Source organism: Sus scrofa, chromosome 2, assembly GCF_000003025.6.
Source record: "Sus scrofa isolate TJ Tabasco breed Duroc chromosome 2, Sscrofa11.1, whole genome shotgun sequence".
Lineage (NCBI taxonomy): Eukaryota > Metazoa > Chordata > Mammalia > Artiodactyla > Suidae > Sus > Sus scrofa.
This window is the reverse complement of record NC_010444.4, coordinates 136848843-136875780: the sequence shown is the minus strand read 5'-3', so window position 1 is coordinate 136875780 and position 26938 is coordinate 136848843. Positions and strand designations below refer to the sequence as shown.

Here is a 26938-nt window from a genome sequence, read left to right as displayed (position 1 = left end):
TCCTAGTCATTTTACGATCTGTTGCTGAAGCCAGCAGGATTATAATTTAGATTTTTATCTAAAGGCTGACTAAAATGGCAGGAATATCAGGGAAGAAGGCATTGCAGGAAAAGAGCCGAGGAGTAATTTTGAGGAGCCCGGTGAAATGCTGCAGGCCACGTAAAAGTATTTATTAAACCAGACAAGATAGGTAAGTGGAAAGAAGAATAGAGGGAATGTGAACTGGAACAGCAGGCTCCTCCGACTTAGATCCTGGACTCTAGGGAAATTCTTTAACCCCTTTGAGGACAAAAATGTACCTAGGAGTCCTTCATATTATGAATGAATCATGTGCTCATATACATTTTTTTCTTTTTTATTAGGGCCGTACCCCTGGCATATGGAAGTTCCCAGGTTAGGGGTCAAATTGGAGCTGCAGCTGCCAGTGTACACCACAGCCACAGCGACGTGGGATTCGAGCCATGTCTGCAACCTACACCACAGCTCACGGCAATGCCACAATCCCTGACCCACTGAATGAGGCCAGGGATCCGACACACATCTTCATGGATATTAGTCGGATTCATTTCTGCTGCGCCACAACGGGAACTCCCACTTGCTCATATATATTATGCACCTATTGTATGCCAGGCACTGAAAATGGATTCAAGAGCGGAAAAGGCAGATGTGGTTCTTGACCTAAGGAACCTTGATAGAATATCTGTTGGGGAAAGCTATAGATAAATAATCATACAAATTTAACTGTACAATTATAAGCAACATAGCTTCAATGATATGGCAAATTGTACAGTTGCTGGGAAGCCTGTAAAGGAGGGCTTAACCAAGCCTGAGAGGGAGGCTTTGATAAGAGATGGGGACCTGTGCTGACATGGGAAGAGTGTGTAGATGTTAGCAGGAAGGAGAGGAGCAATCTGGGGAAGACGTTCTGGCAGAGGAATGACAAGCACGAAGGGAGGACCCATGAGTAAGGCGTTTCCTGAGGCTGGGGGGAAAGAGGAGGAGATCTAGCAGAGCCATCATAGGCTTTGTTGGCAATCTATCGGAAAACTCTGCTTCGGTCCCCAAAGCCCTTCCTGTTCTGTCCGCATCACCTAGAATCCTAGTGTTGAGAGCAATCTTGGAAGCACTGTCATCACACTTTCATGCAAGGCACCCAAGGAATCCCATCTGAATACATTTAAGAAAGGCAGCATCCATTAGCAAAGAACTGCGGAGTCAGTCTTGCTTAAAGCTCAACAGCCAGCATCCAACATACTATCTGGCACGCAGTTACATTTTGTAAATTACTTGTTGAATTCAAGAAACAAGTGTACTTTAAAAATGTGTTTTTCAAAAAAGGATGTCACATATAATTTCCCCAAGCTAAGCACCTGTGTTCCCTTCTCTGTTTAGGCCCGCGGCCCCAGAAGCGCGTTCAGTTGGAGGTCTGGAGCTCGCCCCAGGTCTTGGCGCGCTCACGGTGGGATTGGCCGCGGAACCGCCAGGAGGCGGAACTTCGGCGCGTGGCGCTGCAGTCCCGAGAACCTTCGGGAGTGAAGCACCCGCCGGCCCGGAAGGAGCTGACGCGAGTTCGGGCCGCGGCAGCCATCGCGCTTGACACCGGAGTGCCGAGGGCCGACGCCGAGAAAGGAATCGCGTTCTCTCCAGTCGCAGGTGAGTGATGGCCTCCCCTCCCGGGAGAACCGGCGGGCGGCAGCGGTGGGCCCCGGGAAAAGAGCACTTTTAGGACCTGGGCCCACCCGATGCCCCTGCCTGTACCCGGGCGAGGACGGGGCGCCTGTTTTTAGCCCCGGAATCTGGCGACGGGATAAGAGGACGGGTTCCTTTCGTGCTCCTCGGAGCCTGAGGGTCGTCGGGACGGGACAGCGCTCCTGTCAAACGGTGGGTGATTTCGGGAAGGAACGAGGTGACTCTGAACTGCAGGCAGGCCTTTCCTTCCCCTCGGCCTCAGTTTCCTCACCTGGGAAGGCGGCGGGGATCACTGACAGGTCAAGAGGCTGTGACGCGGTGTGTTGTTTTCAGCTCTCCCACTTAGTGTGGGGGGACAAATCGAGCTTCCTTACTATCAGTAGTTAACGTTTTGCCACAGCCCAAGTCCGAGTTTAGTGGGAAAAAGATACAGTGTTGGGGGAAGAACTGTTGTTATATACAGATTGTTCCAAGAGTTGCCAGCAAGATAGAAATTGATTTTGACAACAGCTGAAACTCTGATGTTGTTGACCAAAAGAACCAAACTCATCACGAATTTAAGGTATTAGGTATACTGGGGAAAATGGGGTGAAGAAATCCCTTTAATTAAAAAAATTAAACCTAATATTATTGCACTTTTTTTATACCAAGATCGGTACTACCACTGTGTCTCACTCATAAGAATGTCCTGTGTTCAGTGTTAAAATGCCAGTTAAAAAGTCTTTTTTAAAATTTTGATCAATTTTATAAAGGATTTTTACAATGTATGGTCAATTTGACATTGGTAGAAATGTACCTATTTTGGTGCTTTATTTAGATTGTAAACAGCAAAACTACAGACATTTGGAACTACTTGCAACTTCATCTAAGATAATTAAAAACTGGCACATCTGGAGTTCCCACTGTGTTGCAAGGGGCTTGGTGCTGTCTCTGGAGCACCAGGAGACAGGTTCGAGCCCCCAGCCTGGCACAGTGGTTTAAGGGAACTGGCCTTGTGGATCCTTTAACCCACAGAGGCCTTTGCCGCTGGCCAAAAAAGGAAAAAGAAAAAAAAAAGAACAGGCACACTTGCCACTGTATCAGCATTTCTTCTACAGAGTGCTGGGTTATTTTCCCTGGTACTAAAGGAAATGTTTTTTTCACTTTTTAAAGTTTTACTGAAGTATAGTTGGTTTACCATGTTGTGATCATTTCCGCTTTACAACAAAGTGATTCAGTCATACACATTCATTCTTTTTCAGATCTGCCTCTAGAGTAAGTATTAATGAAGCAAGTGAAAGACGGAAAGGAACATTTACTGCCTACTAGGTGTAAGGCGCTAGCTATGCACACACAATCCATAAGGAAGTAGTAGTAGCATCATCTCTATTTTACAGACAAGGAATAAAGGAAGTTTTACACCTTGTCAATAATTAGTAGTGATGATATTTCAAAGCAATGTATATCAAATATTGTTTTAGTAGACTTGCATTCATTACCAAAATATTTTGAACTTCAAAAACTTTAGGATAGTTCATTGGTTTTTAGGGTTTTTTTTGTTTGTTTGTTTTGTTTTTTGGCTTTTTAGGGTGACACCTGCGGCATATGGAAGTTACAAGGCTAGGGGTCAAATTTGAGCAGCAGGTGCCAGCCTACTGCACAGCCACAGCAATGCTGGATCCAAGCCGCATCTGGGACCTACACCGCAGCTCACAGCAACGCCGGATCTTTAACCTACCGAGCAGGGCCAGAGATCGAACACACATCCTCATGGAGTAGTCAGGTTACTGCTGAACCACAACAGGAACTCCCATTGGTATTTTCTGAGGTACATTTTAACCTTCCTTTGCCTTGTACTTCAAGCAAGAATTGAGACAAAAGATTACACTATCAGAAATGAAAGTCACTGCCGCATCACTGGAAGCTTATAAGTCAGAATTCTGCAGTAATGATTCGTTATTTCTTCACCCTTTTCTTTAAATACATTTGCCTAAAACTCATTTAAAGTATTTTTCTGCAAAACTTTACTAAACAAATAATTGTAAAATCAGGGTATGAAAAGTTCCTCTTCTTTGTGTATAGCTTTTAGAACAATATGAGTTTAAAGTATTTTCATGAATTTGTCATGGCTTATGTCAGTTTTTATTTTCTTAATTCATTACAGGCAAGTTCATTACTCAGGCTCAAAAACAACTTTTTTAGTAGAGGTTTTTTTTTCTTTTCCTCTTAAAAAAATCCATTTATATTTGTCATATTCAACCTTATTTCAATTGAGTGTCACTTTTTCTTAAAGGAAAACTGAGTTTGTATTTTTGGGGGATTATACCAAAAGGTTTAGGTCCATTATTATAATTGCTATACATTCAGTCCTAAAATGTTTTCATGAGTTTTTTATTTGTAAAACTGTTTCAGTACTTAAAAACTGCAAAAAGAAAAATCCAACAACCTTAGGAGAGAGTATTTATAAAGCAGATAGTCTTGCAACATTCAACATGGTCACTGTCTGTTATTTTAGCACAGTTGTCCCTCCATATCCATGGATTCAGCTTCTGAGGACTCAACTACGGGTGGGAAATACTTGGGGAAAAAAGTTTCAGAAAGTTCTAAAAAGCAAAACTTGAAATTGCCACGTGCTGTCAACTATTTACATGGCTTTTACATTGTATTTACAACTATTTGCATTGTATTAAATATTATTGGTATTTGAGAAATCCTTTAGGGTATCCTGGAGGATGCACGTAGAGTATATGTAGATACCAGGACATTTTTTTTTTTTTTTTTTTTGGTCTTTTTGGTATTTCTTGGGCCGCTCCCGCGGCATATGGAGGTTCCCAGGCTAGGGGTCCAATCAGAGCTGTAGCCACCGGCCTACGCCAGAGCCATAACAACGTGGGATCCAAGCCGAGTCTGCAACCTACACCACAGCTCACGGCAGCGCCGGATCGTTAACCCACTGAGCAAGGGCAGGGATCGAACCCGCAACCTCATGGTTCCTAGTCGGATTCATTAACCACTGCGCTACGACGGGAACTCCAGGACATTTTTTTATAAGGGTCTCGAGGATGAGGATGCAGGGGCCTGGAACCAATCCTCTAGGACACCAAGGGATGACTAATGCACAGGGCCTTGCTGAAATTCTACAAAACGTGGTCCAGTGGAGTTTGGCTTTTGTGTTTCTAGCACTGTTTGAATCTGAGAGAGATCTGTGTATAGTTACTAAATTAGTTTACAGACATTATACCGATCTTAAGGAATTGCACATATTTTAATCATAAGCTTGACAAAATTATGTAGAAAATTGTGATTAACCTCGTCTAGTGAAATTTCTTTACCTACATTTGAAGGAAACTATTCTAGTGCCTTTTCTGGTGTCAGTGATGGTGTGTTTAATATTTAAAGTAAAATATACATCATTTAAAAACTTTTCCGTATTAATAGTTGTTAATATTGAAGTTAATTTGAAAATTAGCATTTAAAGTTTTCTGCTTTGAATTTCAACTAATTTAGTCTGAATGAATGAATACCACCTTATATTATTCAAAGTATTTTCATGCACATTATCATATTTAATCATTCTTACCATTCTGTGAGGCACATGTTTCTCTTATACATAGGGAGCAAACTGGGGCTCACAAAGACTGGCTTTCCCAGAATGAAATAACAGTATTTCAGAAGATGCATATTCAGTTTAGGTTTTTTAAATTCTGGGACAGGTACTCCATCCATTTAAGCTCTACCATGCTTTGCTTCCCAAAGTTAATGTATTGATTCCAGAATCCTATTCTGATGTATTTATTTCTTTAGAATATTATAGCTTTTATTTTCTCCCAGCACTACTTTGGGGAGTAATTTTGTTTTGTTTTGTTTTTGGCTGTGCTCAAAACATGCAAAAATTTCCAAGCCAGAGATCAAACCTGCGCCATAGCAGCAACCCGAGCCATGGCGATAACGATGGGTCCTCAACTCCCTGATCTACCAGGGAACTCCTGGTTCATTAGTATCTTGTCATTTTATGTATAAATGCTTTGCTAAACTAGTTATATTAATTGTAAATATTAAAGGCCATGTAAATTTTTAACATTTAACTTAATTTAATTAATTTATTTATTTTTTGTCTTTTTAGGGCCGCACCCACGGCACATGGAGGTTCCCAGGCTAAGGGTCGAATGGGAGCTGTAGCTCCCTGCCTACGCCACAGCCACAATAATTCAGGATCCAAGCGATTTCTGCGACCTACACCACAGCTCACGGCAATCCCAGATCCTTAACCCACTGATCGAGGCCAGGGATTGAACCCACATCTTCATGGATCCTAGTTGGGTTCACTAACCACTGAGCCAGGGCAGGAACTCCTTCTTTAATTTTTTAATAATAACTTTATTGAGAGAGGGTACATAGCATAAAGGGTATTTGTACACATACTTCTCACCATTGTAAATGTACAAGTCAGTGTTTTCCGTATATTCACAATGTTGTGCAACCATCACTACTAACTCTAGAACATTTTCATCATCCCCAAAAGAAACCCAGGACTCATTAGCAGCCACTCCCCATTTCCCCCTTCCCCTGAGTCTGCCAACCACTAATCTACCTACACTAAAGATTTGCCTATTCTGGACATTTCATATAAATAGAATCATCCATACACGTTTAATGGTTCTGTAATAATCTATGTGGGCAAAGAATCTGAAAGAGAATGGATGTGTGTACATGTGCAACTGAATCACCGTGTCGTACAGGAGAAATGATCCCAACATCGTAAATCAACTATACATCAGTACAACTTCAGAAATGAAAATAAATAAATGGCTCAACCATTTGAAGAAAAAAAATAAGTTTGAGACAGAGCTTTCAAGGAGTTATTTGTAATCTGAGACTATCTGTTCCATTATAACCTTTGCACTGATTTTCATGATACCTGAGCAGGTCACTTTTTTAATCTGCGGAGCGACTTTTCCTGTTTGGTGTTCATGCAGTAAATAAATCTGCTGACGTGTATATGCTTCCCTGTTCTTGACCTTTGCTTTTCACATGTCTTAATAGTGTGTCCATGGTGTTGTGTAACCTGTTCTCAGGGCTCAGGTATCTGGTTGTGGCTAAGTAACTTTTACTCTTAGTTGAGCATGTTTAGCTCTCCTTTAAAATGACTAAGGACTCCTAGCTCGTTTTAAGGATCTCAGAAAGCACAACTTTATAGAAAAATAAATCTCTTTATTTCTAAAGCAGAGTCTTCCTATTTATGTTATTGGATTATTTATCTTGGGACACATTTTACAACAGCAAGTTGGTACCTACCATCCTTATAGAGAAAATCCATTTACCTGCACGGCTGACTTACTCTGCCCTCTGACAGCCCGCATGGCGCTCACCTATCAGCAGTGCTCTTCACTGAGGACTTGGCCACTTCTTGCTTTCTCCAACACCGCCCTCCACTTTTCTAGCGGATTCCACTTCCTGTCAGTGTGGACAGTAAATCCTGTAGCCCGGCTGCCCGAATCTTTCACCGCTGGTGCTCTTCAGCTCTGCACCCAGAGCTAAGTCGTAGGGTTTGCCACCATGCAGACCCTGTCCTTTTCTGGAATACTGAGCCCCACATTATCCTCTGCTTTGCTGGCACAGTTCAGACCCACCTTACCCTTCCTGCCCCCTTTTACTACATCTACACCTGCTTCTCCCCTGCGCCCTGCCCCCAACCTGCCACACCCATGGCAAATGGAAGCTCCCAGGCCAGGGATCGAATCTGAGCCACAACTGCCACCTACGCCTTTGAATTCAGCTTCCTGCCACTGCCACCATACATTTCCAGGCCTGCCTGCCTGCCTTCTCTTAGAGGAAGCGTGTGCTCTCAGCCTGGCTCCTCCACCTTTCCCCTTTGGGTTGGTTCCGTCTCTTTCTTTCATATCTTTAACGTATCGTATCTCCCTCGCCTCCTTCCTTTCAATTTATCAACATTCTCAAGCCCTCATTCTTCCTTAAGAGGAAAATCTCATTTCCCTTATCTCATTTCAAACTTTGGTTTCTTTGGCTGCGTGTGCAGTGGCTTGATGTGGGATCTCAGTTCCCAGACCAGGGACTGAACCTGGGCCACGGCAGTGAAAGCGCTGAGTCCTAACCACTAGACAGCCAGGGGGGTCCCTCATTTTAAACTTTTTTTTTTTTTTGGTCTTTTTAGGCCCGCACCTTTGAAAGCACCCTGGGTAGGGGTTGAACTGAAGCTGTAGCTGCCAGCCTACCCCCTAGCCACAGCAATGCCAGATCCAAGTCTCATCCAAAACTTACGCCTCAGCTTTCAGCAACTCCAGATGTTTAACCCACTGAACGAGGCCAGGACTGAACCTGCATCCTCATGGATACTAGTCAGGTTCTTAATCTACTGAGCCACAATGGGAACTCCCCCATTTAAAACATTTTGAAAGAGGAATTTCCTCACAGCCTCCACCTATTAATTTCCTGTCCCATTCTCTTCTCAATAATAACAGCAACCAGGTATTAAATACTTCCTTTGAGCACTTTTATCTCATTTGAACTTAAAACACCCCAAGAGATTTTAACTTGTTCAAGGTCACAGAGCTCTGTTATGCATTAAGTACCAGCCATAGGCTCTCCTGGCCGACCCCTCCACTGCAGGGTATTCATGCTCTCAACGAATGTCTCCTTGTCACCAAAGCTAGCTGTGACATCTCTGTGGCTCATTTCTTTTCCTCTCTCTTCTAGCTCTTTTACCCTTCCCGGGTTCTTTTCGTTCTTCTACCTGTATGCCAAATTGAAAATTCCCTCCATAGCATACGGCTGGTGCTTCAGGCAGGGGGACTTCAGGCAGAGATGGTGGGAGAACATTCTGATGACAGGAAGGATGATGGGCAGATATTTTAAGATAATAAAGTATAGTCACCAGTAGTGAATGGCAAGTGGTTTACTTTGGCCCAGGGAAAGCTGCAAGTATGAAAGGAGTATATACTAACCTTAGAAAGGTAGCTAAGAGATAGCTAGTGGAATGTGGAATATTGGACTAGGAATTTATTTCTTTTCTTTCTTTCTTTTTTTTTTTTTTTTCTAGTCTTTTTAGGGCCACACTCATGGCACATGGAGGTTCCCAGGCTAGGGGTCCAATTGGAGCTGTTGCCACTGGCCTATAGCACAGCAACAGCAACGCCAGATCCAAGCTGCCTCTGTGACCTATACCACAGCTCACAGCAATGTGGGATCATTAACCCACTGAATGAGGCCAGGATTCAAACCTGTGTCCTTATCCTCATGGATACTAGTCAGATTCATTTCCTCTGAGCCACGATGGGAACTCCTGGACTAGGAATTTGATTGAATCATTTCTCAGCTTACAAACCTCCAGTGGCACTCTGTCCATAAGCACAGGGAGGCCAAATAATTTAACACCTAAATCAGGACCTTTTGAGGGTGAAAGGAAGCACTATTAATAATTACACTGAGAGGAGTTCCCATCGTGGTGCAGTGGAAATGAATCCAACTACGAACCATGAGGTTTCAGGTTTGATCCCTGGCCTTGCTCAGTGGGTTAAGGATCTGGAGTTGCCATGAGCTGTGGTGTAGGTCACAGACACGGCTTGGATCTGGTGCTGCTGTGGCTCTGGTGTAGGCCAGCAGCTGTAGCTCTGATTAGACCCCTAGCCTGGGAACCTCCACATGCCGCAGGTGCGGCTCTAAAAAGCAAAAAAAAAAACCAAAAACAGACAGACATTTTGCTGAATCTACTTTGGAGGGCATATACAGATAGGTAGAAACACATTTTTGATGTTAAGATGAATAGTTTAGGAAAGTGACATAAGGTTCTTGACCAGGTGACTCATGTGAGAAAGAAAGCTTGAGATATTAGCAGAACTAAGGAATAACTGGATGTGGGGTGAGAGGGAGAGGAAGGAATTACATGTCAGAGTCATGAACTGAAGTAATTAAAAAATGGTACATGATAATTTAAATAAATTTAAACCTTTAAAACTATCGTTATAAAGCTTTAGAGACCCTACGAGTTCCCGGCATGGCTCAGTAGTTAACGAACCCAACTAGCAACCACGAGGATGCAGGCTGATCCCTGGGCCTCGCTCAGTGGGTTAAGGATCCAGTGTTGCCATGAGCTGTGGTGTAGGTTACAGACACGACTTGGATATGGCGTTGCTGTGGCTGTGGTGTAGGCTGGCGGCTACAGCTCCGATCTGACCCCTAGCCTGGGAGCCTCGATATGCCACGGGTGTGCCCCTGAAGAGACAAAAAGCAAAAATAAATAAAAATAAGTCTTTAGAGACCAAATGCGGTATAAGGAAAAGTGGATGGATGTGGAAGTCAGAAAGACCCAGGTTTGAGGAGAACCTGTAGGGGCTCAGCAGTTAACAAATCTGCCTAGTATCCATGAGGATGCAGGTTCGATCCCTGGCCACAATCAGTAGGCTAAGGATCCGGCGTTGCTGTGAGCTGTGGTGCACGTCACAGACGCAGCTCGGATCTTGCTTTGCTATGGCTGTGGTGTAGGCCGGTGGCTACAGCTCCGATTGGACCCTTAGCCTGGGAACCTCCCTGTGCCATGGGTGCAGCCTTAAAAAGCAGGGCGGCGGGGGGAGGAAAGACCCAGGTTTGAAACTCAGATGTGCCAATCACTAACAGTCAAATTTTACTTACTGTAACTTTAACTTCTTCTGTAAAAGTAGAACAATAATGTGTTTACTCTGAAAGGCTGTTGGGGTATTTAGTGGTGATATCTGTAAACTGCCCAGTACTGTGGGCCATATAGCAGAGGAAATACTAATAACAGCAGCTAAAATGGAATGCTTGCTTCATGCCAGATACTAGATGCTTTGGGTGTAGCAGTTAACCTTCACAGCAACCATCTCAGGTAGGTATTGTCCTCTTTTTACAAATGAGGAAAGTGAAATAACTTACCTCGGGTAGATAGTAAAGTCCTAGCTCCAGAGCTCCAGCTTTTTTTTTTTTTTGCTTTTGAGGACCACACTCACAGCATATGGAGGTTCCCAGGCTAGGGGTCGAATCGGAACTGTAGCCCCCAGCCTAAGCCAGAGCCACAGCAACGCAGGATCCGAGCCGCGTCTGCAACCTACACCACAGCTCACGGCAACGCCAGATCCTTAACCCACTGAGCAAGGCCAGGGGTGGAACCAGCAACCTCATGGTTTCTAGTCGGATTCGTTAACCACTGCGCCACGATGGAAACTCCCAGTATTATTTCTTATGTCCATTTATTCATAGTTGAAGGTATGAAGACCAAATGTCTAAGCTTAGTCAGTCTGGCTCCTGTGTCACGAATTAGCACCCATTCATTTTTACTCTCAGTTTGCCGTCCCCTAACCCCAATCATAGCATCTAACAATTCCTGACTTTTTGCTGTGCCCATGCACACTAAACACTGCCGCAGAAACCTTTCCTTAGCAGTGCCCTACTGCTGCCGTGGAACCTTGGAAATAGGATTCTGGAAGAAGAGACAAGCAGGGCTGGTTTTCTCACTTTTTATATGAAATATAAAGTGCATTTGTGACCGTACTGTACCTCTTTCCGCTAATATGCTCACAGATACTTCCTATCTCTGTTATTTCATTCATTTTTAATATTTTTGTGCTCTTATGATCATTAATCCCCTAGTAGCTTAGGATTTACATTATGGGCATTTTTTTTTCTTTGTGTTTAAATAAGTCTTAAAACTCTATAGGGTGAGCTGTTATCATTTTAGATAATATTCTATTCAGTTGTAACATTTTTTCACTGTAATTGTATTTGTATAGCTAATTTATCACTCTATAAACTTACTGAGAGCAAGCCATGTTTGTCGTCAATATTTGTATTCCCTGTGATGTCTAGCTCAGGACCTTGGACGTACTAAGAACTAGGTAAATATGTATTGAATTAAAATATCTCAACACACCACTGCTTTATTTGATTTTCGATAGTGAAAATTAAGATTCCCTTTGAAAACCATATACCTAAAAATCTTCAGAAAAGATAACCCACTTGTATATATTTTCTCTGATGACAAGTTTCAATTTCTACATGACTTAAGATGATAATAGTAGAGGGGGTATGATTTTCAACTTGAGTAAAATAAGAACATCTAAGGTAATAGATTCTTGTATATTTATGTTGCTGTTGTAGTTCTCATTCTTGTGATACTGACAACTAAAACTATTCATGGTTTGCAAGTCACTCTGTCTTAATCAGGAATCAACTAGTTGTAAGAATTTTTTTTTTCTTTTTGTCTTTTTAAGGCTGTACCCACAGCATATGGAAGTTCCTCAGGCTAGGGGCTGAATCAGAGCTACAGCTGCTGGCCTACGCCACAGCCACAGCAATGCGGGATCCAAGTCGCGTCTGTGACCTACACTGCGGCTCACGGGATCCTTAACCCACTGAGGGAGGCTTGGGCTCAAACCCGTGTCCTTGTGGATACTAGTCTGGTTTGTTGCCGCTGAACCTCAATAGGAACTCTGGCACTTTGTTTTTTATGTGTCAGTATAGATCAGGTTTGATTTGGCCTGGATAAGAGTGTTTAACCCTTTGTAGTAAGGCTGTTGTAGGATTATTTACTCAGAGTTGATGTTTAATCTTGACTACCAAATTCAAAACACTTTTTTTTTTTTCCAGACCCTATAAGATTTGGCTATGTCCTTCATATTTGACTGGATTTACAGTGGTTTCAGCAGTGTGCTACAGTTTTTAGGTAAGGGAGGCCATCTGTTCTCTTTTGTTACCCATTTAATCCTGCTTATATAAAACTGTCTTTTATTTGTCCAAAGCCTCTTTATGTGCAACCCAGTCATTATAAATGTGGGCTCTGGAATCATACCAACTTGTGCAGTTACTCATTATACCTGTTTTAATCTTAGGTAATCTTAAGCAAATTACTTTCTCCACTTTAGCCTAAACTTCCTTATCTGTAAAACAGTAATTCCTACTTCTTAAGGTTGTTGATGGTCATATTATTAACAAGAATAGCTACCATTTATTATCCAGTTTGCCTAAGAGCTTTACGTGCTTTATCTCATTTAATCTTCACAGGAGTCCAATGCATTTTTTTTTTCTTTTCTTTTTAGGGCCGTACCTGCAGCATATGGAGGTTCCCAGGCTAGGGGTCAAATTAGAGCTGCAGCTGCCGATCTACACCACAGCAACAGCAATGTGGGATCTGAGCCCTGACTGCAGCCTACATCATAGCTCACAGAAACACCAGATCCTTAACCCACTGAGCCAGGCCAGGGATTGAACCCACATCCTCATGGATATTAGCTGGGTTCTTAACCCACTGAGCCACAGTGGGATCCCACCCAATGCATTTTTTTTTTTTAATTTTAAAAATGTATGTTAAAAAAAAAGAAAGAAAAAGAAGAAAAAGGGAGTTCCCTAGTGGCTTAGTGGGTTAAGGATCTGGTATTGTCACTGCTATGGCTCAGGTCGCTGCCGTGGCCTGGGACCTGTTGCATGCCTTGGGCGAGGTATTTATTTATCTTCAAAACTAAAAATAGGTTAGAAATCCAAGCCTTTTCAGGCCAATTTATAAAATCTTAAAAGGTCAGAAGGTTCATAAATATTTCTTTTACCAAAATTCTGGTGAAATTAAGAAAAGAATCTGAACTAAATTATGAATACTGTATTACACTTTTATTTGAAGTCATTTTATTTGTATAATTTTTTTCAGATATCACTGTGACTAATCATGGTTCTTACTCTGCAGGATTATATAAGAAAACTGGTAAACTGGTATTTCTTGGATTGGATAATGCGGGAAAAACAACATTACTACACATGCTAAAAGACGACAGACTGGGACAACATGTCCCAACGTTACATCCCAGTAAGTATATTCTCCTAAACATTTAGTACTTGATCAGGTGATACAATTCAGAGGCCCTAACCAAGTGTGTGTTTGTTGGTTGGTGGATAAATTGGGATCAAGTCATTTGACCTGTTCTTAATATAGTATGGTAAATAATAGGTGACTTAACTCCAGGGAGTATATTTAGATCTTGAAATAATACTCATATCTTCTTATCAGTTAGTATACCATTGTCCAGCTAGAGGAATGAAAAAGTTGTTTTCTCAGGGATTATGACATGATTGAGGTCTCTTCAACCACATATTGCTTAGGTTATAAACAGCTGCCATTACCTTGTTACATAACCTAAATTTCTCCAAAATTCAGAACTATACTATTTGAATCATTATTCAATGGACATTATAGATTATAGCCTTATACTTTGCTGGTAGCTCTCAACTGATTAACCAGTTATTTTTCCAGTCTTAACAACTTCAACTATATCTAATATAAAGACTACAGAATTATTCCAAAAAACAGAGCATGTATTGATGCACTTATAGAAAGCTTTAAAAAATTTTAAAAAAATATTGGGAGTTCCTATTGTGGCTCTGTGGAAACAAATCCAACTAGTATCCATAAAGATGCAGGTTCAATCCCTGGCCTCGCTCAGTGGGTCGAGGATCTGGTGTGGCTGTGAGCTGCTGTGTAGGTCACAGACACGGCTTGGATCTGGCATTGCTATGGCTGTGGTGTAGGCCTGCAGCTGTAGCTCTGATTTGATCCCTAGCCTGGTAACTTCCATAGGCCACACCTACATCCCTAAAAAGCAACATAAATAAATAAACAAACAAACAAACAAATAAATAAATAAATTTACTGTGCTTTCTTTTAGAAAAACTACCTGGAAGACATTAGTAATGATTCTAGGGAGTTCCCGTCGTGGCTCAGTGGTTAGCAAATCTGACCAGGAACTAAGAGGTTGTGGGTTCAATCCCTGGCCTCACTCAGTGGGTTAAGGATCTGGAGTTGCTCTGAGCTGTGGTGTAGGTTGCAGATGCAGCTTGGATCCCATATTGCTGTGGCCGTGGCGTAGGCCAGCAGCTACAGCTTCAATTGGACCCGTAGCCTGGGAACCTCCATATGCCGTGGGTGTGGTGCTAAAATGGACAAAAAGACCGAAAAAAAAAAAAAAAAAAGATTCTATAAATCACGTAATACATACCTGTAATATAAGATTATGTAATAGGTACTGTTTGAGAAAGTAAATGTTAAAGTGACAAATTATTAGAAACAGAAGTCTTTTTTTTTTTTTTTGCTGCTTCCATGGCATGTGGAAGTTCCTGGGCCAGGAATCAAATTCACAGTGACAACACTGGATCCTGTAACTGCTAAGCCACCAACGATCCAAAGAAGCCTAATTTTAAAATACCTGTGACCTTACTTTAACTGTTGAAAAGATTATGGATCAGGTAGACACAGAGTTTACAGATGAGTTAATCCACAGATTAATTATGAAATAATGAGTGGGAGCCTTTATAATCAGTATAAAATTGAGAAATGGACTGAAAAGTAGGTAATATGATAGTTTTTTAGTACATTAAATATACAAAGAACAAGGAAGGAGAACAGAACAAAACAAATTACCACTTTATCTAGAAAACTAAAACTATTAGTGAGGTTGGAAAAGGAAGACTGCATAAAATTGATACTTTATATTAGGAGAAGAAAGTGAGGCTTGACAAGATTCTTATACAAGAATAATATTTAAAGAAAAAAATGATCATGGTGAAATTGAGTATATTAAAATTGTCTGCAAAAACAGCAGAATGGGAAGAGGCTACACAGTGGTCTTAGATGCATGTCATTTTACAAACTTTATGCTGTTGCCTTTTAAATTCATTCAGCTATTTATTGAGCACCTACTTCATGTCAGACATTACGCTCAGCGCTAGGAGTAAAAGCATGGCACAGGACAGATGCCATCTCAACCTTCTAGCAGTTGACATTCATTTCAACTTATATCAAATTCATCAAAAGCATATGTAAAAAATAGAAATATATTTGTACCCTCTACGATCTGGCAGTTCCACTGCCAGGTATTTATTTAGGAGAAATAAAAACATATGTTCACTAAAATCCTTGTATGACAAGGTTTATACCAGCTTTATTTGTAATAGCCCCAAACTGCAAACAGCTCAGATGTCCACCAAAAAAAGAATAGATGAACAACGGAATTCTGCTCAACAAGAAAGAGGATTATACTATGCATGTTATATTGCATGGAATGAGCTGGTCACAACGAATTACATTACAGGATGATACCATTTATATACAGTTCTAAAACAGGCACAACAAACCTGTGGTGATAGAATTCAGATCAGTGCTTACTTCTGGGAGTGGGGTGTAGACTGACAGGAAAGGGGCAAGCGGGAACTCGCTGGGATGGTCACAGGGTTCCATATCTTAATTAACCTTTTATAAAGCACGGGGTGTCCTGGGGGTTGTAACCATAGAGGTAGTCTGCCAGCCACATCCAAGCATTGTCTTCCTTATGGAAAGGATCATGCTTTGAACACAAATTGTATTTATTATTCAGTTGGCAGTCTTCATACAGAATTTTTTTTTTTGGTCCTTTTTTTTTTTGTCTTTTCTAGGGCCGCACCCGCAGCATACGGAGGTTCCCAGGCTAGGGGTCTAATCAGAACTGTAGCTGCCAGCCTACACCACAGCCACAGCAACGCTAGGTCTGAGCTGTGTCTGTGACCTACACTACAGCTCACAGCAAGGCTGGATCCTTAACCCACGGAGCAAGGCCAGGGATTGAACCCGCAACCTCATGGGTCTTAGTCAGATTCGTTTCCACTGAGCCACGACGGGAACTCCCATACAGAATTTTTTAACAAGATAAACTACCCCAGGGCTCCAGCAGTCACACTAAACCTTTCATTACAATTGTAGGGGGCTTCGGCTTTGGGCTGTGACGGAGTAACAGAGTCTAGAACGACTCTCCCGCTATAAGTGATGAGCACACTGGACAAAAATTATACTACACTGCTTTCAGATACTGGGCAAGAGCTAGCACAGGGCTATGATTCCTAAGAGAAGAAAACAAACCCTTTTCTATTCAAGTTGTATCACTTGAATAAATAGTTTTCAGACCACAGTGTAGGGAGAGAAAACCCAAACATAAGCCAATGGTCTTACTGAGTAGAGGAGACAGAGATCAGAATTTGGGGAGGCTGGGTGACAACAATGTGCTGGGCAGATTCCCACAGAGGAAGGGGCTCTGCAGAGAAAGAACTCCAGGAAGTTTTGTGACTGAGTACCACTCTGTGCGTACATAGAGTAAAACTGCACATGGCCAGGAAGGAACAATTTCTGGAGAAAGAACAGTTATAGTGGAGCTGTTAGCCAAATAATTCTCAGACCTCACATGGGGCCCGGAATACATGTTCCCACCAGCCAGAAAGGAGAGGTTTTGTTGACTACACAGGGCGTTCCGTAGACTCTAAAAGGATCATCTCTTAGTAATGAGGCTAAAGTAGCTCCAAAGTAAAGACTACTTTTTTTTTAAGGCCGCACCCACAGCATATGGAGGTTCCCAGGCTAGGGGTCCAATCAGAGCTGCAGCTGCTGGCCTGCACCAGAGCCACAGCAACGCCAGATCTGAGCCAAGTCTGCAACTTACTCCATGGTTCACAGCAACACTGGATCCTTAACCCACTGAGCAAGGCCGGGGATTGAACTGTAGCCCCAAGGATGCTAGTCGGATTCATTTCCGCTGAGCCACGACGGCAACTCCAGTAAAGACTACTTTAGATCTGCCCTAGAAAAGTTAAAAACTGGTCTGTGAGCAGTTTAGCTGCCTGCCAGAACAAAGTGCAACTTTCTTCAAAAGGATACAACAAAATCCAACATCCGATCAAAAATTACTACACATGCAAAGAAGCAGGCGAGTATGTTCCATAACCAGGAACAAAATCAATCAGTAAAAATAGATTATAACAAAGATGATGGCAGAAGTAACAAAGGTGATGGAATTAGCAGATAAGGATAGTGAAACAGCTGTTAGGAATATGCTCCGGGATTTAAGGGAAACATGAACATAATGAAAGAAATGGAAGATAGAAGACAGAAACAAATGGGGCTTATACAAATGAAAAATATCTGAAATGAAATTTTCACTGGATAGGATTAACAGTGAAGTTGATCCTTCATTAGACAGTGCCAGTACTGCAGACGTTGAAAGACCAGCGAACTTAAATCAATACAACAGAAACGAAAAGAAACACAGAGAGAAAAGTGACTGGGAAGAAAAAATAAACAGAGCCTCGGTGACTTGTGGGACAATAGTAAGCAGTCTGGCACACTCATCACTGAAGTTCCAGAAGGGGAGGGAGGCAGCAGAAAAAATACTCGAAGAAATAATTGTCAAAATTTTGACAACCTAGAAGAAATGGACAACTTTCCAGAAACATACACCCCACCAAAAGTGAATCAAGATGATGTGAACCAACCGATCACTAGAAGTGAAACTGAATATGTAATATAAAAAAAAAAGCTTGGGAGTTCCTGTCGTGGTGCAGCGGAAACGAATCCAACTAGGAACCATGAGATTGTGGGTTTGATCCCTGGCCTCGCTCAGTGGGTTAAAGATCCGGCGTTGCCATGAGCTGTGGTATAGGTTACAGACGTGGCTTGGATCCAATTCAACCCCTAGCCTGGGAACCTCCATATGCTGCGGGAGCGGCCCTAGAAAAGGCAAAAAGACAAAAAAATAAAAAATAAATACATGAAAATAAAAATAAAATGTACCCCCTCAAAAATACCTAGGAATAGGAGTTTCCACTGTGGTATGATAGGATCGGCAGTGTCTTGGGAGCACTGGGACAGAGGTTCATCCCTGCCCGGCGGGTTAAGGATCTGGCGTTGCCGCAGCTGCAGCTTAGGTTGTAACTGTGGCTCGGATCTGATCCCTCGCCCAGGAACTCCATATGCTGTGGGGCAGCCAAAAAAGAAAGAAAGCAAGCAAGGGAGAAAAAAGAAAACACCCACCTAGGAATAAACCTGACCAAGGAGGTGGAAGACTTAGAGGTCGAGAACTATGAATCATTAAACAAGGAAATTAAAGAGGATTCACAGAAATGGAGAGATATTCCATGCTCCCGGACTGGAAGAATGAATCCTGTTGAGATGGCCATGCTACTCAAAACAATTTAGAGATCTAATGTGATCCCTATCAAATCACCCACAACATTTTTCACAGACCTAGAACAAACAGTCAAGAAATTTATATGGAACCATAAAAGACCCAGAATTGCCAAAGCAATCCTGAGGAACCAAAACCAAGCAGGAGGCATAACTCTCCCAGAGTTCAGACAATATTACCAAGCTCCAGTAATGAAGACAGTGTGGGGGAGTTCCCATTGTAGCTTAGTGTGTGAAGAACCTGACACAGTGTCTGTGAGTATGCAGGTTTGATCCCTGGCCTCACTCAGTGGGTTAAAGATCTGTTGTTGCCTCAGGTTTCGTCATAGGACACAAATGCGGCTCCAGTCTGACCTCTAGCCTGGAACCTTCCATATGCCAGGTGTGGCCCTAAAAAGCAAAAAAATTAAAAATTAAAAATTAAAAAAAATAGCAATAAAAATTTAAAAAATAAACAAATGGGACCTGGTCAAACTTACAGGCTTTTGCACAGCAAAAGAAACCTTTAAACATACGAAAAGATGACCTAGGGAATGGGAGAAAATAGTTGCAAATGATGCAACCAACAAGGGCTTAATCTCCAAAATATAAAAAGAACTTATCCAACAACAAAACAAGCCAGTCGAAAAATGGGCAGAAGACCTAAATAGACATTTCTCCGAAGAAGACTGTGGTTGCCCAGTAGGCACATAAAGCGATGCTCAACATCCCTAATTATAAGTCTACGGATAACAAATGCTGAAGAGGGTGTGGAGGAAAGGAAACCCTCCTACACTGCGGGTGGGAATGTAAATTGGTACAACCACTATGGAAAACACTATGGAGGGTCCTCAGAAAACTAAACACAGAGCTACCATATGATCCAGCAATCCCACTTCTGGGCATATATCCAGACAAAAGTATAATTCAAGAAGATACACGCACCCCCACATTCCCTGCAGCACTCTTCACAATAGCCAGACATGGAAACAACCTAAATGTCCACTGGCTAATGAATTAAGAAGAGGTGGTACATACATACAGTGGAATACTACTCAGCCATAAAAAGAACAAAATAATTGCCATTTGCAGCAACATGGATGCAACTAGAAATTATCATACTAATAAGTGAAGTAAATCAGAGAAAGACAGATGCTCTATGTTATCACTTATATATTGGAATCTAAAATGTGGCACAGATGAACCTATCACAAAACAGAAACAGACTCACAGACATGGAGAACAGACTTGTGGTTGCCAAGGGGGAGAGGGATAAGGAGTCGGATGGACTGGGAGTCTGGGGTTAGTAGATGCAAACAGTCACATTTAGACAATAAGGTCCTACTGTATAGCACAGAGAACTATATCCAGTTTCTTGGGACAGACCATGATGGAAAATAATATTTAAAAAAAAGAATGTGTTGGGGGGTGGGGGATGTGCTTGGGCTGTGGGATGGAAATCCTGTGAAATCAGATTGTTATGATCATTACACAACTACAGATGTGATAAATTCATTTGAGTAATAAAAAAAACAAAGAAAAAAGGAAAAAAAAGAAAAAAGAAAAACAAAAAAAGAATGTGTATATATATATATATATATATATATATATATATAACTGACTCATTGCTGTATAGAAGACATTGGCATAGCATTGTAAATCAACTATAATTTTTAAAAAGAAATAAGAGTCAATTTTAAATTAAATTATAATTGTTTTTGTCATTAAAGAGTGTCACCTGCAAAATATGACAGCCATGAGAGCATACTGTTATTTCCCCTTATCATTTAAGATGAATTATGTGAAAAATTATTAGGTTGGATCAGTCACTTGAATTCTGTCAATTTCAGCAGGGTAACTAGAGAAGGAAAAATAAGCAACTGGTGGATTTGTGAGATGTGAACACTAGAATTGACTATTACCATTTACCAGTATATACCGTCATACATCATCATATTGGCAATATGAAGTGGAATATAGTAGTTACAACAAAGGATTCCTTCATTTTTTATTTTTTATGTTTTACTTTTTAGGGCCGCACCCGCGGCACATGGAGGCTCCCAGGCTAGGGGTCGAATTAGAGTCTACGCCACAGCCACAGCAACACAGAATCCGAGCCTCGTCTGCAACCTACACCACAACTCACAGCAATGCCGGATCCTTAACCCACTGAGCAAGGCCAGGGGTTGAACCCACAACCTCATGGTTCCTAGTCGGATTCGTTAACCACTGAGCCACGACGGGAACTCCCTTTTTTGTTTTTTGGCTGCACCTGTGGCATGGGGAAGTTCCCAGGCAAGGGACCAAACCCAGGCCAGGCCATGGCAGTGACGCAGGCTGCTGCAGTGACAACGCCGGATCCACTGCACTATAAGAGAACTCCAAAGAATTCCTTTTTGATCTGAATTGTGTGATTTGTCCTAATTTGCAATTAAAGTAAATCAGACATTAAGTGGCAGTATATAGCAGGAATGGATTTCTAATTTTCATGTTAAAATATCCTGTATTATTATTATTTAGCTTCAGAGGAACTAACCATTGCTGGCATGACCTTTACAACTTTTGATCTGGGTGGACACGTTCAAGGTAAGATTCTGTTACTCTTCTAGTTGCTTTGTTTCATTTTACATAATAAAAATGTGGCCACTCTATTCCAGCGCATGAAATCTCATTCTATTCAGGGAAAGCCAGAGTAAAATTTAGGAATTATTACCCCAGATAAATGCTTTAAAGGCAGAGGATGATTTTCATGACCATCCAGTTGAAGTCCAAATTGCTTTTGGTGGTAAAGCATGTGAGTCAAGTATAGTCTCCCTTCTTTCTCGGCTTCAGTCCACCTCTCACTTACAGCCACAGTCATGCTATGAATTTGTTACTGCTCCATATTAAAAACCTTCCGTGACTAACTCATTACCTACAAAATAAAGGCCACACTTACTGACCTGACACACCCTGGAGCTCCGGGATCCGATCCCACTTGACTTTTCGGGTCTATATTTCCCACCATTCCCTTTCCCACCCTCTTTCGTCTGACCAGACCCCATCGTCTTGGTGTTCTCCCGCCTTCGTGCTCCTGCCGTCCCCTCTGCACGCGGGTAACCCACCCTCAGGGCCCCGTGTAAGTGTTGTCGCTCTGCCCCCTGAAAGGCCACTCCCAGCCGCGACGGCTCCCAGCCACCCTCACGGAGCGATTAGTGCCTCTCTGCGTGTCCTCGAGTTTGGAAAGACTGTCTTACCTCCTCCACTAAACTTTCTGGGACTGAACTCCTAGGCATTTTTTAATATCCCCAAAAGGAGTTAGCAGAACCGACCACACAGAAATTCATCAACGACGACTACAGCAAAGCTTGTTACAGCTAGTGAAAGCACATGTGAGACCGTATTAATTAAGATATACATAAAATAATTGCTGGCATATAATGAGTAGAATTCGAACCTAATGGAATTTGAAACTTCGTTCTATACTGTCTTTAAGATGTATTATAAAACAGAGAAAAAAGTTACCGCCCAAACTATTTTCTCCTCCAAAAGACAATGTTATGGAGAAGTTACCTTCATGGTTTCATAAACTTTAATTTCTATTATGAGTAGAACAGTTGGCTTTATTATTTTAACTTAACAAGTCTGTACTTTTCTTTCTTTTTTTGTCTATTTGGCTTTTTAGGGCCACATCACGGCACATGGATGTTCCCAGGCTGGGGGTCTAATTGGAGCTGTAGCCACCGGCTTACGCTGGAGCCACAGCAACTTGGGATCCAAGCTGCGACTGTGACCTACACCACAGCTCACAGCAACGCTGGATCCTTAACCCACTGAGCAAGGCCAGGGATCGAACCCGAAACCTCATGGTTCCTAGTTGGATTCGATAACCACTGCGCCATGACGGGAACGCCTTAACAAGTCCGTACTTGATACTAATTTTCTTCTCTCACTGACAACAAATTTATCACTGGCAAAAACTGATTAAATAGTGATGTCAAAAAAATACTGCATATAACAAATAGTGGCTTTCCTCCCATGAATTTAATGTGCATCCTTGTCCATTGGTAGCAAATATTAATTCTCCTTCTAACATGGGAAAATTGAGGCAGAGTAAACTATCTGACTGCCCACAATCAGGGAACACTTGGAATTTCTTCCTTGGTCTTCTGACAAGATTTTAACAATATTGGGTAAAAGATTAACCTCAGTATATGGTGAAGTAGCAGCAGCTAAGAGATAATTACACTTGCTATCTTGTTTGACTCTTCCATCAAACCATCTGCTGGGGAGTCCCCATCGTGGCACAGTAGTTAACGAATCCGACTGGGAACCCTGAGGTTGCAGGTTCGATCCCTGGCCTTGCTCAGTGGGTTAAGGATCCAGCGTTGTCGTGAGCTGTGGTGTAGGTTGCAGACAAGGCTTGGATCCCACGTTGCTGTGGCTGTGGCGTAGTCAGGCAGCTACAGCTCTGATTAGACCCCCTAGCCTGGGAAGCTCCATGTGCTGTGGGAAGCGGCCCTAGAAAAGACAAAAAAAAACAAAAAACAAAACATCTGCTAGGTTTGACCAGCAAATAAAATCTAACTCCTGATTGTTTTTGTTAGCTCGGAGAGTGTGGAAAAACTACCTTCCTGCTATCAATGGCATTGTATTTCTGGTGGATTGTGCAGACCATGAAAGGCTGTTAGAATCAAAAGAAGAACTTGATGTAAGTTAAATAACTAAAACTGACACAGCTGAATCACTCTGGGAAGCCCGAGGAAACAGGTTGGAGGTGTAGGTATGAGAGTACAGCTCTTCTGCAGCCTCTGATGTAACACCCGACAACTGGTGCGGCTCAGGGATCGCCCTGCTTAGAATGCGGAGGGAGCGGCTTAGAATAATTGTAGCTATTGAGGAGGTACTAACACAGACTTCCTTCCTGAAGGCTTAAGCTCACTCTGTGCAGAGTGTGCCCTTGTAGTATATTTCTTTTTTCTTTTTCTTTTTTGCTTTTTAGGACCACACCCACAGCATATGGAAGTTCCCAGGCTAAGGGTTCAATTGGAGCTATAGCTGGCGGCCTACACCACAGCCACAGCAACACCAGATCTGAGCCATGTCTGCAACCTACACCACACCACAGCTCATGGTAATGCTGGATCCTTAACCCACTGAGTGAGGCCAGGGATCGAACCCGCCTCCTCATGGATACCAGTCGGATTCGTTTCTGCTGCACCACAACGGGAACTCCTTGTAGTATATTTCATGCCTGCTATATTCCTGGAATGGTTCTTTCTTGAGCCCTGGTCCTCCTAAGTCCTTCAGGAGCTGGCCAGAACCTGGAAATGGTGTAACATGCTATTTTTGCCACCACTTCCCAGGAGTGATCAAGGCCACGTGTAGCCACCTCCTCTCCTGTCTCCCAGGTCACATGCTTCAAAAAGGGGCTCAAGGGCATCAGGCAAGGCCAGTGCTAGATCTGGGGCCACAGAGAAAACGGGTCCATGACTTGATTGAAGGTTGACCCAACCACACCTCTGCCTAGAGCAGGCAAACAAATACGTGTTCATGTGGAAAAGTCCGGGGAGGCTCTGTGGTCTTGGAACAGGTCAGGGATTCCCAGGTTGCTACTTGGTGCCAGGCACTGTGCACATTACCCCATTTAATTCTCAGGTTAACTGTGTAATATAGGTACTACTATTGCAGATTCTCTCTGAACTTCAGGTAGGCTTATTTGCCTAAGATCTCACAACTCAGAAGCAGCAAACTAGAAATGGAACCAGGTCTTCTGCAAGCCTTCGAAGTGTTGGGTCTAGGCACAGAGTGAGCCTTTACAGGAGGAAGCTTAGGGAGGCGGAAGAATTAAGCTCAGGGTTCATTGAGCTCACTCTGAAATGTAGGGGAATTTGCCAAAGAAGGTTGGCCCAACTGAACGGATATGATGGAGAATGAATCCTTGATGCCCATTTGCTATCTTGTCCCACTGAGCCCTTGAGATGGTTTCACATCAACATCTTATCTTTCATTTTGTTTTGTTTTTCAGTCACTAATGACAGATGAAACTGTTGCTAACGTGCCTATATTGATTCTTGGGAATAAGATTGACAGACCTGAAGCCATCAGTGAAGAGAGGTTACGAGAGATGTTTGGTTTATATGGTCAGACAACAGGAAAGGTAAAAAAAGAAAAAAATCTTTTGACCAGTAATGAATATTTAATTCAGTAGAACACATGTCTTTTTATTTTTAATCTTCTGAGATGGTTTGTTCCCACACTACCCCTAACAGTAATCATGCTTATCAGTCCAATTGGTACAATCTGTCTCTCTTTTTTTTCCCCCAATTGGGGTATAATGGACATATAACATTATATTAGTTTCAGGTGTACAACCAGGTATCTATAAATTACTATTGTCCAACCACATAAGCCCATTTTAATTTATTTTCTTGGAGGCTGTCATTTACACATGTGGGTCTTCTTTTGTTGTTGTTGTTGTTTGGTTTTCTTGCCTCACCCGTGGCATCCAGAAGTTTCTGGGCCAGGGATCAGACTTATACCACAGCAGGGACAATACTGAGTCCTTAACCCTCTGAGCCACCAGGGAACTCCCATTTGGGTCTTCTTAATGTCCTCATTTATTTTCTTTTTACCACTGAATGAAATGAAACCTATTCTTGGTGAGATCAAAAATGTCAAAGCTTGGAGTTCCTGTCTTGGCACAGCGGAAACGAATCCGACTAGGTACCATGAGGTTGCAGGTTCCATCCCTGGCCTCGCTCAGTGGGTTAAGGATCTGGCGTTGCCATGAGCTGTGGTGTAGGTTGCAGACACAGTTTGGATCTGGCGTTACTGTGGCTGTGGTGTAGGCCGGCGGCTATAGCTCCTATTAGACCCCTAGCCTAGGAACCTCCATATGCTGCAGGTATGTTCCTAAAAAGAAAAAAAAAATAAAATAAATGCAAACTTAGCCATAGCAGCGTTTTCAGGTTTTTTTGAACATATCCTTTATAATAAGCTTTAAGACACATTACCTCTGCATTAATTTTTATTAGGATTTGTTTTGGGGAAGGACCTTAGTATTGAAAAATCCCAGAGTAGGAGTTGTCTTGTGCCTCAAAGGGTTAAGGATCGAGCACTGTCACTGCTGTGCCTCTGGTCGCTGCTATGGTGGGTGTCTGATCCATGTGCCACAGGTGTGGTGGAAAAAAGAAAAAAAAAAAAAAAAGGAGGAGGAAAAAAGAAAAATCCCAGAATAGAGAAATATTGCAGCCTATGAACAGAGGCTCCTATGTTATTAGATAAAGTAGACTTTGGTCTGTTTTCTGTCTTCTTTTTCATAAGTCACCTCCACGTTACGTTTAGTTATAAACCCGACCGGAGAATGTTCGAGGTAAATCATGGGTGAAACCAGTCGGGTAACTTGCATTTTTTCTGCGTCACAGATTATTTTCATTCTTGCTGCCCCGCAGGCTCACCTCCGTCCCACCGAGTGGGCATCCTGGCCTCCGGCGGAGTGAGGGGAGGCTTCCTGAGGGTTGAGGGGGCTCGGGTGCCAAACGGCCGAGGCTCGACCACCGTCACCCTTCGTGCGAAGACGTGCAAGCTGCGGTGCTCCTGGGCGGGGGGTGCTTCTTTCATCAAGGGGTCATCCTACGTAACGTCTGTCTTTTCTTCCAGGGCAGCGTGTCTCTGAAGGAACTCAACGCCCGGCCCTTGGAGGTGTTCATGTGCAGCGTGCTTAAAAGACAAGGCTACGGAGAAGGCTTCCGCTGGATGGCCCAGTACATAGATTAACCCCGGCCCGGCCCGCGGGGTCCAGGTCCCGCCGCTCAGGCCTCCTCAGAGGTGTGATTCCTCGACATGCAGAACTTGAATGCAATGGACTTTGGTTGGTTAGAAAACAGAGGTTTTTTAGATGATTATTACTATTCTATCAACTTAATTTGAGTGAGGATTGAAAACGGATTCAAGGGAGTTTGACGATCACAATGTTAGCTTTCGAATTCCATAGAAATAATTCCTTTTTACCGTTTATAATCTGACATCGCCCCCCAGCACCATTTTTAAAGAGCAACTTTCCAGACTACATTTGAAGCACTTTTTAACAACACGAAACTACAAACATGAACCATATTTAAAAAGCTCATCATGTTAAATTTTTTATGTACTTTTTTGGAACTAGTTTTTAAATTTTAGATTGTTATGTCCACCTCTCTTAAGTGACCAGTTAATAATTAGCTTATCGATGATTGCATGATGCCTTACCGTTTTCGGTATTTTTTTTCCTTATGCAAACGTCATGCAATAAAACAAACCCTCATGTGTGTGGCA

At 42.4% G+C, this 26938-nt stretch overlaps 2 protein-coding genes across 2 annotated transcripts in view; one reads left to right on the top strand and one right to left on the bottom strand.

The window, feature by feature from the left end:
* Positions 1 to 26938, bottom strand: part of SEC24A (SEC24 homolog A, COPII coat complex component) — a 118783-nt gene that overhangs the window by 76401 nt on the left and 15444 nt on the right. The window lies entirely within an intron of this gene.
* SAR1B (secretion associated Ras related GTPase 1B) lies at positions 1533 to 26938 on the top strand. Its single transcript, NM_001008689.2, is given in 7 exon segments — positions 1533 to 1653; positions 12286 to 12361; positions 13373 to 13492; positions 21164 to 21229; positions 23230 to 23333; positions 24651 to 24782; positions 26285 to 26938. Coding segments are annotated over 6 exon segments (597 nt in total). The 5' UTR covers positions 1533 to 1653; positions 12286 to 12303; the 3' UTR covers positions 26402 to 26938.